General features: G+C 54.6%; 2 protein-coding genes across 2 annotated transcripts; both read right to left on the bottom strand.

The window, feature by feature from the left end:
* Window positions 1-6351: 6351 nt before the first annotated feature.
* Window positions 6352-7943, bottom strand: BJ171DRAFT_574719 (kinase-like domain-containing protein; the record flags this gene model as incomplete). Its single annotated transcript, XM_053113723.1, has 3 exons — window positions 6352-6681; window positions 6790-6847; window positions 7286-7943. 3 exons carry the CDS (start codon window positions 7941-7943, stop codon window positions 6537-6539), a joined length of 861 nt encoding a protein of 286 aa, XP_052961646.1. The 3' UTR covers window positions 6352-6536.
* Window positions 7944-8463: 520 nt separating this feature from the next.
* On the bottom strand, window positions 8464-9476 carry BJ171DRAFT_68891 (uncharacterized protein). Its single transcript, XM_053115819.1, has 2 exons — window positions 9292-9476; window positions 8464-8775 (listed from the first exon to the last, which is right to left on the bottom strand). The coding sequence occupies exons 1-2, from the start codon at window positions 9443-9445 to the stop codon at window positions 8678-8680; spliced, it is 252 nt and encodes an 83-aa protein (XP_052961645.1). The 5' UTR covers window positions 9446-9476; the 3' UTR covers window positions 8464-8677.
* Between the last annotated feature and the right edge of the window lie 2546 nt (window positions 9477-12022).

Genomic DNA, 12022 nt, shown 5'->3' with positions numbered 1-12022 from the left:
GGGAGAGGGACTTCCAATTGACAACTGGATTATGCAAGCGCATCCAGGGAAGACCAAGAGTGATGGGAGTGGTGGAGAGTCGAGTCACAAGAAAAGAAATCGACTCGGTGTGGGAACCAATGGTCAACGTCACAGGAACGGTTTGGAAACGAATGAAACCGGCCGAAGAACCATCAGCAAGGGAAACGGAGTAGGGAGTAGAAAGAGGGATAAGAGAGAGTTTATGGAGATCCGCAAAGGCAGGATCAATGAGGGCAAGAGCGGTGCATCCATCATCAATAAAGACAGAAAGGGAGATGGAGACCGGGCCAGAAAGACTCATGACGACAAGGGTGGCCGGAAGAAGAAGCTTATCGTCCGATAATGACGAGTCAGAGGGGGAAGATGTTCGTATCGCCGAACAGACCACCTCGCTTACTTGCGAGGTGCTGCTCGGCTGTGGGCATTTCCCGAGTTCCGTTTGACCAGAACCGGGCACTGCTGAACATCGCGACTGCCGGGACAAGACTTTTCCCCGCAGTACAGGCAGAGACCCTGCTCACGACGTCGCTTTTTCTCGACGTCGGAGAGCTTAGCAGGGCGGACCGAGACAGAGTCAAGGTCCATGGGAGTGGGTGCAGAAGAGGAGGAAGAAGAAACATGCGCGGGAGAATGGTGGTGATGGGGAGCAGAGCGAGAAGAAGGAGGAGGAGGTTGGGAACGGGAGGAGATCTTGAGACGATGGAGGGCATCGTCGTACTCGACCGCTGCCTTGATCAACTCAGGCAGGGAAGCGGGAGCGGGGCGGAGACCGATGAGGTGGAACTTGACCTCAGACTTCAAACCCTCCTTGAAGAAGTGCATCTTGGTGGGTTCATCAGTCTGGACGCGGGCGGCGAGCTGGACGAAGCGGGTGGCGAAGGCTTGGCAGGACTTGAGCTGGACCAAGCGCTTGAGGTCGTTCAAGGCCTTATCTTGCGAGGAGGCCGTGTCCTCACCGAAGGTCGACTTGAGGGCAACTTCAAAATCCGCGAAGGAAGCCGGGAAGCGGTTGGCCATGTAGAAGGCGGCCTCGTACCACTTGAAGGCTTCACCGCGGAGGAAGGAGGTGGCGTACAGGACCTTCTGGCGCTCGGGCGCGAAGAAGGCAGGATCGGCGAGGAAAACCAGGTGGCACTGGGCGAGGAAGGCCGTCGTTTCATCGCGGGAACCTAGGAACTCCTTGGGCTTGTTGACCTGGTAGACCTGGCGGGGAGCGGCGGCGGGAGCTTGCAGATCTTGGATCTGACGATGGAGAGCAGCGTTCTGGGTCATGAGGGCGTTCATACGCTCCTCCATGCGCGCCAGATACGCGTTGAGGTCTGCAGGGGGTGCAGCAGGCTCAGCCATCGGATCGACGAGGGAAAGAGAGGCGAAAGAAGAAGAAAGGCCGGGAAGCCAAGAGGGAGCGTTCAAAATGATGTTAGAGTCCGAAGGGGACTCAACGGCAAAAGAAGAAGTGAGCTCGAAGTGAGCTCAGGGAAGGCAAGGGTAAAGTCCGAAGTGGACTCGGAGAGGGAGCGAGGGAAGCAAAGATCCGTTCAAGATAAGACTAGTCTCGAAATGAGACGTGAGGAACACTCAGAGAATAAAGTAGAAGGCACTTTATTTAGTCCTATTTTGAACGCTGAGGTTCGACTACACATCGCGGGGGTCAGGCTATTTATAGACAAGTCCGGACTTGGCAGCGAAGGGCGGCCAAGGGAGGGAAAAGTGGGCGATCGAGCAGGGCGAAGGGGGCGATGCACGAACGAGGGCCGAGAAGGACCACCGAGACAGGCAGAGAACCAAAGCGAGGGAGGCGCAAGCAAAAGCGAAGCACCTGGCAGGAGAAACGTGCAAAGGCGAAGCAATGTGACTCAACGTCCAAGAAGCGGATTGGTCAAGTATAAGGTTGGGGCAAATGCATGCGAGATGAACAAGAGATCGGGGCGGTCAGGCAGGTCATGAGTCACCGGTGGTGGGACACATGACCGGCAGCCGAATTGCAACCAATCGCAGCAAGGCGCGTGCACAAACAAACCGGCGCGTGCGAAGAAGACAAAGGAAGCGGAGCAGCGCGGGGAAACGGAAGTGCGGAAGGAGCGGAAATGGCAGGCAAAAGGCGGAAAATTGGAGGGGAACTGCAAAGCTACACACAAACAAACAGAAAGGCAAAAGAACAGCCAAGTGTGCAGTCAAAGTGGAGAACAAGCAGAAGCTATCCCTAACACTTGTTCGGCTTCTGGGGTCCACTGGAAGCTGGTGGTCTTCTTGGTGAGGTCGGACATGGGCTTGGCGTGCTCGGAGTAGTGCTCGATAAACTTGCGGTAGAAGTTGCAGAAACCCAGGAAGCTTTGTACACCCTTGAGGGATGTTGGGGACTTCCACTCCATGATGGTTTGAACCTTGTCGGGCGCCATGGCGACGCCCTTGGTCGACACTATGAAACCCAGGAACTCGATTGAGTGCTTGTGGAACTCGCACTTCTCGAGCTTGGCATACAGCTTGTTGTCCCTGAGGCGCTGCAGGACTGTCCTGACATGGGCGGTGTGGGACTCCGGATCGGGTGAGAATACTAAAATGTCATCAAGGTACACTACCACGAACTGGTCTAGAACGTCTCGGAAGATGTCGTTCATCATCGATTGGAAGATTGCGGGAGCATTGGTAAGCCCAAAGGGCATTACCAAGTACTCGAAGTGACCGAACTTACAGCGGAACGCAGTCTTCCACTGGTCACTCGGCTTCATCCTGACCAAGTTGTACGCGCCCCTCAGATCAATTTTCGAAAAGATCTTGGCGCTGCCCAGTCGGTCCATGAGCTCCGAGATGAGTGGGAGCGGGTACCTGTTCTTCACGGTCATTTCGTTGAGGTCGCGGTAGTCAACACAAGGCCTCAAACCACCGTCCTTCTTCTTCACAAAGAAGATGGGTGCGCCGGCGGGGGATTTCGAGGGCTGTATAAAGCCCTTGGCCAGCATGTCGTTGATGTAGTCCTCTAGCGCCTTGGACTCGGATGGGGACAGGTTGTACAGCTGCTTGAAAGGTGGCGCAGCGCCTTCATCCTTCAATGGGATGTCGCAGTCGAAGCGGCGCTGAGCGGGCAGCAACTCCGCTTCGATTTTCGAGAAGACATCTGCGAAGTCATGGTAGGTGCTCGGAAGCATCTCAGGTATCTCCTCGCTCGGGGTAGTGCCCGTGGGAATCGAAGGCGTGCCCAATCCCATGGGGTTTCCATCTACTGACGCGTCGCGCACCGAGTTGACCCCGTGGGAAACTATGGAACCAAGCTGCCAATCCACGGCAGGGTTACACTCCTGAAGCCATGGGAAACCCAAAATAATGGCAAAGTGGGGGGAGTTACAAGGGAAAATATCAAAGACCATAGCGTGGGAACGGGGGAGAGGATGGACGTCAAGATCACAGGGGTACGTCTCGTCTGTGATCAGTTGGGTAGAGGAATTGTCTGCGAGGTAGACTCTAAGGGGCTTTGGTTTCTTTCTAATAGGAATGTGGCGATGCTGAACAAGGTTGGAATCGAGGAGGTTACACGAAGAGCCCGAGTCAATAAGGGCGTTACACAAGATTGTGCTACCATGCAAGTGAAGTGTAACAGGGACAATGAGGCTCCTTGGAGCCTTTCGAGAAGTAACAGTTGCATTAAAGAGAGTGGGGGCCGCAGAGGTATCGTCCAGGGTTAGGCCCCTTACTGTGCCTGGACGCTGAAGTTTGGGTGGCTCTTGTTGGGGCAGGTCTTGGCATGGTGACCCGGTTCACCACAGTAGAGGCAGAGGTTCTCTTTTAATCTCCTCTCCTTCTCCTCACGCGAGAGTGGGCCCTTGGGTAGGGTGTGAACGGCATCCACCTGCATGGGCTCATAGCGCGTATCATGGAGGGTGACAGGTGGCCGCCCGTGTGGTCTGGGTCCGTGCCCACCTGCCGCCTTCTCCATGCGCCGAGAGAACTGTCTATTATCAAGCTGGATACACAGGATCATGAAGCGATCCAACTGCTGCGGAAACATCGAGGGTCTGGGCCAGTGCATCCTTGATGGGATCACTGAGCCCATCGTAGAAGTGCTGGTAGAGGGCTTCCTCGTTGTAGCCCGACTCGAGGGCGAGCTGCTTGAAGCGCGTCGTGTACGCGACACAAGGTTGCCTGCCTTGGTTCAGGGTCTTGAGCTTGGACCTTGCACTCCAGACGGAGTGGGGATCCCCGAAGGTGTTATTCAGTTGAAGCCAGAAATCTTGGAGGGTCACCGGCACGTCTTCAAGGGTCCGGAACCACGATAGAGCTTGGTCCGAGAGGAGCGTTCCCGTGTAGAGGATCTTGACGCGCTCGTCCGGGAAACGCGTGGGTTGAAGCGCGATGACGTTGTTGACGTTCGCGATAAAGTTCTTGATGTCCTTGGCGGCACCAGAGAATTTGTCCGGGCAGGGGACCTTGGGCTCTCTGAAGACCACGTTGTGCTCCTGGGGCGGGGGAAGCTGAGGCACTTGGACTTGTTGAAGCATCTGGAATTGGTGATGCTGGTGCTGCAGTTGGCGTTGAAGCTCAAGGATAGTCTCTTGCTGCTGCTGGTTCTGAGTAGTCAGAGCAGCCAGCTGTTCAAGGACGGCCTGGATGGGGTCAGCCATGGTAGTAGGACAAGGCAAGGGGGGTGGAGTGAATTATGATGTCAGGAACGAGGCGTGGGAAACAGGTGTCAGCAGACCGAGTGGGTTCTTGACGGTGCAGACAAGGCGTGGGAATCGGAACGAGGGCAAGAACGAGGAGCAGGGCAGGGAGCAAGGGCAAGGTACGAGAGAGTGATGATCTTATATTCAGAAAGGTGATAAGATAATTCACTGGGTGTGATTTCCTTCTGGCCCCTGAGCTCCTCTATTTATACCTCGACCATCTAATCTATCATGTCATCGAGCTCAGCCACAGGATAAGCCACTCTGTGATCAAATAAAGTAAATGAATGAACTAATCTAATGCATGGTGCAGGAAGGTTCTAGACCGTCGCCAGTCCCGGATGCTCATGAGTGCCATGACAATGCGCTGCGCCACAACGCCAATCATGGTACGCGTTCATAACAAACCGGGAGCAAGGTCGAGACTGCGACGGGGCAAGGTACTGAAGAGTGATGATCTTGTATTAAGAAGAATAAGGAGATTATTCACTGGAGGTGGTGTATCGTCTGCTCGGCTATCCCTCTATTTATAGTTTCTCTAGTCTATGTTGTCTCCGGATTCCCGCCAAACTCTACGCCACATCTGTGATCAGATTCGAGTAATTAAAAGATAATATGAAAGTAGCTACGAAATTCTTCCCACGCCCCTGCTTCCCTCCACCCGATGATCTTGCGCCATGAAACTACTGCGCACGGATCACCACGCCGTGATCCAGTGGCCGTGTCCTAACACCGAGGATGACGGGCTGGTGCGGCGACTTGATGACGTCGAACTTGAGTCGCTGAGAGCTGTCCCCAAGGAGGAGCTGGAGGGAGACAGTCTCTTGTGTGATGGGGCCAGAGGACAAGGGCCGGCCATCAACGGCCTCGACAGCCAAGGGAGTGGACTTGGCGACAGTCGGAACAGAGAAACGGAAAACAAAGTCCTGGTCGACAAAGTTGCCGGCTGTTAGAGTCCGAGGGGGACTCAACGGCAAAAGAAGAAGTGAGCTCGAAGTGAGCTCAGGGAAGGCAAGGGTAAAGTCCGAAGTGGACTCGGAGAGGGAGCGAGGGAAGCAAAGATCCGTTCAAGATAAGACTTGTCTCGAAATGAGACGTGAGGAACACTCAGAGAATAAAGTAGAAGGCACTTTATTTAGTCCTATTTTGAACGCTGAGGTTCGACTACACATCGCGGGGGTCAGGCTATTTATAGACAAGTCCGGACTTGGCAGCGAAGGGCGGCCAAGGGAGGGAAAAGTGGGCGATCGAGCAGGGTGAAGGGGGCGATGCACGAACGAGGGCCGAGAAGGACCACCGAGACAGGCAGAGAACCAAAGCGAGAGAGGCGCAAGCAAAAGCGAAGCACCTGGCAGGAGAAACGTGCAAAGGCGAAGCAATGTGACTCAACGTCCAAGAAGCGGATTGGTCAAGTATAAGGTTGGGGCAAATGCATGCGAGATGAACAAGAGATCGGGGCGGTCAGGCAGGTCATGAGTCAGCGGTGGGGGGACACATGACCGGCAGCCGAATTGCAACCAATCGCAGCAAGGCGCGTGCACAAACAAACCGGCGCGTGCGAAGAAGACAAGGGAAGTGGAGCAGCGAGGGACAATGGAAGAGCGGAATGGGCGGAAAAGACAGGCAAAGGGCGGAAAATCGGAGGGGAACTGCAGAGCTACAACAAATCAAACAGGAAGGCAAAGGAACAGCCAAGTGGGCAGTCAAAGTGGAGAACAAGCAGGAGCTATCCCTAACACCAGGTCGTCAAAAAGATGGATGCTTGTTTGTATTCTTGAGGAGTTGTCACCTTCCTCCAGCATGCGAGTGCTTCACGGTCGTTCTGCTGGACACCCTTACCAAGGAAGTACATCCATCCTAGAACGAATCGACGCTCGTCTTGACTGCATTGCAGATGCCCTGGTGTTTCGGAGTTGAAGATTTCGAACTCTTCGCTCCATTCCAAATTGGAAAAGTACTCGAAACCATCGAATCTTTGTCGAACGCTTCGTATTTGGGGAGTCTGTGAGTCCGCGGCTGTCAAGAGTGTTAATATGTTTGTCCAGTGACCCATCCAGCATACACACATCAATCGACCCGTTCCATCCGGCGATTGCAGTTGAAGACCTACCTGGCTCCTCGTCCACTCTCCTTGAAAGCATGACTTCGTTTGATTGAACAGAGATAATCTGGCGTTGAGAGTACACATCCGAGATCAAACAGCCTTGGTAACATGAGGAGGGCGGCAGATACGACACCTAGAAGAAATATGAAAATACCCGTTGCAATTGGATTCGTCGAATCTCATAGAACATATCGTTCGGGTTTTCCACCCAGTGCCAACATAAAAAACGTTACCCGTCGATTTAGATCCACCGGTTTGGGGGATACACCTAGATCAAAGGGTTCCACACTTGAAGTAGAACTCGCAGCGGTGATCGTATTGATGATATCTTGAAGGGAAGTCTGGATGTCGTCGAAAGTTGTGCGTAGTTCCGGGCGCTGGTTCCAACATCTTTCGAGTAGCTGCCAAACATCATCCGGTATGGATTGAAGGCGTTGAGGCCGTTCCCCGCGAACGATAGCATTTGACACTGTGTTGGACTTTGGCGGTTTTCCATTCTTACCGAGCCATGCGTTGTCCTCGACCAGGACTTCATACGTGGTGATGGCGAACGCAAAAACATCGCCCTCCTTTGAGGTTTCCACTGGGTCGACGTCGCGGAGTATTTCTGGAGCTGCGTAATCGTACGTCCCGGTGAATCCTTCATACTGTCTGACCGAGACAGCAGTGCTGACCTTGACACGAGCGAGCCCGAAATCCGCAACGACGGCACAGGGTGAGTCGTTGATGAGAATGTTTGTCGGCTGCAAATCTCCATGAATGACGTTCCTTCGGTGCAGATAGCTCATCCCACAGGCGACTTGAAACATGAACCGGAGCTTCTGAACCAGAGGGCACGGCGAGTGATGGCATACGTAGTCCCATATATGCCCGTTCTTCATGCAGGGCGAGACCATGAGCATTCTGTGCATGTCCAGATGCGCACCGAGAAACTGGAGGACGTTGGGGTGGCTCAACTTGTGCCAGATACCGATTTCATACTCCATTTCAGCGAACCTTTGTTGGTGAGACCCATTGAGATATTTGACGGCGACAGGGGCACCATGATAAGTGGCCCTGTAGACGTTTCCGAAACCACCGCTGGCAAAGGGTTTGATTGATCTATCCTTTATGGCATCCGAGGGGATGCTCCAGTCGGAGGGCTCAGACGTCCAGGACATGATGGATGTCGGGGGAGATGTGGGAAAAAGGTGGTTCTGGCAAAAGAAGGCTCACGCTGCGGCTATATCCTTGCTCGACGGAGACTCGGTGGCTGGCAGATCAAGCTGTAAGGACCTCAACTGGTAAACGGCTAACAACAGGAAATGAAGCGAACCCCAAGCCAGACTTGAGATCCACACGCAAGTCCTCACGGCACACAGCAAGAGGCACAAGCGTAATGACTAACCAATGTATTAGAGTGCCAAGTGCACTCCTAACTACAATACAGGAGGTGAGACGAAGATCTAAACCTGTAGGCCGAAGGCGGGTTTATATCTTCGTCTGTGGGGTGGATGAACGAAGGAAGAGAAGAAAAGCGTAGTCGCTGCGGCACGGCGCAGTGATCGTGGCGCAGTGATCGTGGCGCAGTGAGGGACCTGTATGAACCAGGAGGGCTAGGGCCCGGCCGGTTCATGACAGTACCTCCCCCTCTAAGGGCCGAACCCCGAGAGGCCAAGTCAAAACGGCAATCAAGCAAGAAGGAAAATAAACAAGTTGGAAATCAAGCAGAACAGAAATACGAACATCAGAGGTCATGTGCGCATAAAAGAATAACAGAAGAATAGAAGGCAATACTCAAGGCCAGTGTACATAACGTTTGTACTTAGGCGTGAGGGGGGAAAGGACTTGTGAAAAAAATGCAAAAGGTTCGGAGGCGCATCCCCAATAGCTGCCAGTATAACCATGTATACCCTCAGAGACTACTACTATTTTTAAAGCTGACACAACGGTGCCGACCCACTATCGCAAGACCTGGACTAAAGTCCCAAACTAAAGTTCCCGAACGAGCGACTGTAAGGTACGGTGTGTTGTATCAGGCGGAGTCGTAAAGCCATAGGATCGCTACTCCAACGTTATGCTCGCTGACCCTTCTTAGAACACTTCCCCCACGGTTAATGGAAGAAGTGCCCCCACTCAATTACTCACGGGTCAACGCGCCCGCTTGAGCGCTACCCGAGACGTCAACCTGAAGAAACCTCGTACTCCTGACATAGGCAGAGCCTGTAACATCCATCATTCTGGATGCAACCCCTCCAGTAACCGACCCGACCCCCAGGGGCCCTCCTCCAGCCGCCATTGCTGACGACCAAATTTGGACCCCAGGGAGTCGAACTGGCGACCTTTGGGGTGTGCACAGCGGGGGTTAGCCACTGTACTACAGACTCTACCTGGCAGGGCGTGGTCGTGTCGCGTTTTTGTTGTGGTACTCCGCGACCGCGTCACGTGCATGGTCGAAGCCGTCCGCCGGCTCCCATGTGGAGTCCGATGGCGTCCAACCCTTCCAATGCACGAGATACTGCAGCTCACCGCGGTGGATCCGGGAGTCGAGAATGGCTTCGATCTCCCACTCCTCGTGGTCGTCGACTTGGATGGGAGGCAGCGGGACAGGTGGCCTTCCAGGAATCTTGTCGTCTTTAGCGGGCTCGAGGAGGGACACATGGAACACTGGATGGATTTTCATACTTGCGGGCAGTTTCAACTTGTAGGCCCGTGAGCCAATCTTGGCCAGGATCGGGAAGGGGCCGAGCTTGCGATGGTCGAGCTTCCGGGTGGGCCTGGCCGTTTTGATGTTCCTCGACGATAGCCACACTCGGTCGCCGATCTTGAAGTCCGGTCCCGTCGTGCGGTGGGCGTCGTAGTGTCGAGCTTGAGTCTCTTGAGCAAGTTTGATGTTGAAGCCGAGCTCGTCGTGGAGGTCTTGGAGCGACTTGGCGTGGTCTTGGCCGGCGGACAGGGAGCGGGAGGTGCGGGGCAGGACAACGGAGAACCTTGGGTTGTGACCGGTGTAGGCGTAAAACGGCGAGCAGCCCAGGGTAGCTTGCGAGGCATTGTTGTAGGCGAATTCGGCATGAGGGAGCAGGTCGGCCCAGTTGTCCTGTTGATAGTTGACATAGCAGCGCAAGTACTGCTCGAGTGTCGAGTTGGTACGTTCGGTCTGCCCATCCGTCTGCGGATGGAAGGCGGTCGACATCTTCTGTTTGACTCCGAGGCACTCGAATAGGGACTTGAGGAACTTTGAGGCGAAGGTCGGTCCTCGGTCCGAAACGACATCCTCCGGGAGTCCATGTTGAGAGAATACTCGCTCGGCAAACATTCGGGCGGTGTCCTCGGCAGTGGCTTCATTCGTCGTTGGGCAAAAGTGAGCCATCTTGGTGAACCGGTCGACGAACACACAGATGGCCGTATGTCCTGTGGAGGCGGGGAGCTGAGTGATGAAGTCGACAGAGACCGACGACCAGGGGCGATCCGGGACGGGGAGTGGGGCCAGGAGACCGAACTGTTTGTGAGTCGAGGATTTGTTCCGTTGACAAGTGTCGCAGTGTCAAGACTGGACAACGGGGCAAACAGGGAAGTGCGCAAGAGTCCTAATGCAAGACTCGAACGTAGGGAGAGGAGCGGGGACTGGACTGGGACACAGAGTGTCAAGTGTAAAGCCAAAGTTTTATTCTAGATCCAAGGCTTAGGATACTAAAAATACAAAGTGGCAAGACGAAGGCAAAAGACAGAGGCTGGTCGGAGGGCTATTTATGCGAGCGCCAAGGATCGACGCTGCAGAGCGAGGGGGTAGGAGCGAAGCAGCGGCGGGGAGGGCGAAGCAGCGAGCGAAGCAGGTGTTAGGGATAGCTTCTGCTTGTTCTCCACTTTGACTGCACACTTGGCTGTTCTTTTGCCTTTCTGTTTGTTTGTGTGTAGCTTTGTAGTTCCCCTCCGATTTTCCGCCCTTTGCCTGTCTTTTCCGCTCCTTCCGCACTTCCGTTTTCCCGCGCTGCTCCGCTTCCTTTGTCTTCTTCGCACGCGCCGGTTTGTTTGTGCACGCGCCTTGCTGCGATTGGTTGCAATTCGGCTGCCGGTCATGTGTCCCCCCACCGGTGACTCATGACCTGCCTGACCGCCCCGATCTCTTGTTCATCTCGCATGCATTTGCCCCAACCTTATACTTGACCAATCCGCTTCTTGGATGTTGAGTCACATTGCTTCCCTTTCGCATGTTTCTCCTGCCAGGTGCTTCGCTTTTGCTTGCGCCTCTCTCGCTTTGGTTCTCTGCCTGTCTCGGTGGTCCTTCTCGGCCCTCGTTCGTGCATCGCCCCCTTCGCCACGCTCGATCGCCCACTTTTCCCTCCCTTGGCCGCCCTTCGCTGCCAAGTCCGGACTTGTCTATAAATAGCCTGACCCCCGCGATGTGTAGTCGAACCTCAGCGTTCAAAATAGGACTAAATAAAGTGCCTTCTACTTTATTCTCTGAGTGTTCCTCACGTCTCATTTCGAGACAAGTCTTATCTTGAACGGATCTTTGCTTCCCTCGCTCCCTCTCCGAGTCCACTTCGGACTTTACCCTTGCCTTCCCTGAGCTCACTTCGAGCTCACTTCTACTTTTGCCGTTGAGTCCCCTTCGGACTCTAACATCATTTTGAACGCTGCCTCTTGGCTTCCCGGCCTTTCTTCTTCTTTCGCCTCTCTTTCCCTACTCGATCCGATGGCTGAGCCTGCTGCACCCCCTGCAGATCTCAATGCGTATCTGGCGCGCATGGAGGAGCCTATGAACGCCCTCATGACACAGAACGCTGCTCTCCATCGTCAGATCCAAGATCTGCAAGCTCCCGCCGTCGCGCCCCGCCAGGTCTACCAGGTGAACAAGCCCAAGGAGTTCCTCGGTTCCCGCGACGAGACGACGGCCTTCCTGGCCCAATGCCACCTCGTTTTCCTCGCCGATCCCGCCTTCTTCGCGCCCGAGCGCCAGAAGGTCCTTTATGCCACCTCCTTCCTCCGCGGCGAAGCTTTCAAATGGTACGAGGCCGCCTTTTATATGGCCAACCGCTTCCCGGCTTCCTTCGCGGATTTTGAAGTTGCCCTCAAGTCGACCTTCGGTGAGGACACGGCCTCCTCGCAAGATAAGGCCTTGAACGACCTCAAACGCTTGGTCCAGCTCAAGTCCTGCCAAGCCTTCGCCACCCGCTTCGTCCAGCTCGCCGCCCGCGTCCAGACTGACGAACCCACCAAGATGCACTTCTTCAAGGAGGGTTTGAAGTCTGAGGTCAAG

The sequence above is a fragment of the Polychytrium aggregatum genome (assembly GCF_025602895.1).
Source record: "Polychytrium aggregatum strain JEL109 chromosome Unknown BJ171scaffold_147, whole genome shotgun sequence".
Lineage (NCBI taxonomy): Eukaryota > Fungi > Chytridiomycota > Chytridiomycetes > Polychytriales > Polychytrium > Polychytrium aggregatum.
This window is presented reverse-complemented; position numbering and strand designations above follow the sequence as displayed.

What these genes read in the sequence shown, in the direction of transcription:
- BJ171DRAFT_68891 (XM_053115819.1), bottom strand. Translation starts at nt 9,445, where the DNA reads ATGAAAATCCATCCAGTGTTCCATGTGTCCCTCCTCGAGCCCGCTAAA. An exon ending in CGACTCCCGGATCCACCGCG is followed by an intron (nt 8,776 to 9,291) that starts GTGAGCTGCAGT and finishes CGTACCTTACAG; the next exon opens with TCGCTCGTTCGGGAACTTTA.